Source organism: Sinocyclocheilus grahami, unplaced genomic scaffold (assembly GCF_001515645.1).
Source record: "Sinocyclocheilus grahami isolate Dianchi unplaced genomic scaffold, SAMN03320097.WGS_v1.1 scaffold128.1, whole genome shotgun sequence".
NCBI classification, from domain to species: Eukaryota; Metazoa; Chordata; class Actinopteri; order Cypriniformes; family Cyprinidae; genus Sinocyclocheilus; species Sinocyclocheilus grahami.
Window position 1 is genome coordinate 1 of NW_015505307.1, and position 1,510 is coordinate 1,510.

General features: G+C 39.3%; 1 protein-coding gene across 1 annotated transcript in view; it reads right to left on the minus strand.

Moving 5' to 3' along the window:
* Positions 1 to 360: 360 nt before the first annotated feature.
* Positions 361 to 1,510, minus strand: part of LOC107590482 (growth hormone-releasing hormone receptor-like) — a gene marked incomplete at its 3' end in the record, with an annotated part of 10,951 nt that continues 9,801 nt past the window's right edge. Inside the window, exons 9-11 of the mRNA XM_016279234.1 lie at positions 1,205 to 1,265; positions 543 to 612; positions 361 to 452 (exon numbers count right to left, since the gene is read on the minus strand). Coding sequence (XP_016134720.1) covers positions 361 to 452; positions 543 to 612; positions 1,205 to 1,265 — 223 coding nt within the window. The remainder of the gene's footprint in view (positions 453 to 542; positions 613 to 1,204; positions 1,266 to 1,510) is intronic.

Consider the following 1,510-nt stretch of genomic DNA (forward strand, 5'->3'; position numbering starts at 1 on the left):
AAAATAACACTGCTACAGTATAATATTTGAGGAATATGTTAACAATAGTTAATGCATTCTAAACTGGAATGAACTAACAATGAACAATAGTATATTTAAAAACTAACATTGCCTTTAAGTTCATAATACCTAATGCATTTAATAGTAAAGTTGATGTATTGAACCTATGAATTTGTTAGGCTTATTGTCAAGCTCCCATCACTTGAGAAACGCTATCCCACAATCCTCCACGCAGACCTGCCGCTCAGCTCCCATAGAGAATGAATGGGAGAAAAGTTGAAAACACTCCACTCATGCATTTACTGTCCCGTTTTTGATATCCCTGCGCATGGGTTTGTGGTGTTGCTTTGATTTCTGTACCTGTACTGAGACGAATTGTTGAACTGGATCAAGCGAGGGTTCAGTTTCTGCACCAGAATCCTGATAATGTTCATGAACAGAAAGAAGTTCACCTGGTTGGGAAGGAAAACAGGAAAATATGAGCTGAAAATATCTGTGTGTGAGCCAAATTCATTAATCCGTGTCCTCATGCTTTATCTCACCCCTATAGACACTACAATAGGACCCTTGATGATCCACCAATAAGGAGAATCTTCATTTATGTCCCAACACCTGAAAAAAAACATCAACAACAAAGGCCTGGATAAGACAGAGCTGATTCAAATCCGTGAACTGTTTTTGTACTTAAACTGTAGATCTTTTTGAATTTAAACTATAGATTTGAAAGTGTGAGTAATTCTAGCTAGTGTGTTCTGGGTGGTTGCTATGCGGCTGCTGAGGTGTTCTGAATGGTTTTAGTGTGTTGCTCTGCATTTTCCAGGGTGTTCTGGGTCATTGCTTACTTAGCCCCAAGTCTTGTAGCAGACTAGCTGCCGACTGAAAATATCAAAGGCGATGAGATTGAGTCTTGTAGTGCGCTCTTGGCTTTAAGAACTTGTTCAAATCCCTAAACCTAGTATGAACAAGCACCACTAAGTAAGGTAAAGAAAAATGTGCAATTACTCTGTGTCCTCAAAATACAGTCTAGAGCAGATCCAGAGGATGATGCAGACCAGGGGAAAACCTGCAAGAAAAGACAAGAGACAGACAAAAAGATTAAAGGGGTCATATGATGCGATTTCAATTCCTTTAAGAACTTGTTCAAATCCCTAAACCTAGTATGAACAAGCACCACTAAGTAAGGTAAAGAAAAATGTGCAATTACTCTGTGTCCTCAAAATACAGTCTAGAGCAGATCCAGAGGATGATGCAGACCAGGGGAAAACCTGCAAGAAAAGACAAGAGACAGACAAAAAGATTAAAGGGGTCATATGATGCGATTTCAATTCTTCCTTTCTCTTTGGAGTGTTACAAGCTCTTGGTGCATAAAGAACATCTGTAAAGTTGCAAAGACTAATGTCTCAAATCCAAAGAGATATTCTTTATAAAAGTTAAGAGTCAGCCACGCCTACCTAAAACGGCTCGTTCTAACACGCCCCCACATACCTACCTCACTATCTGGGAAGATTTG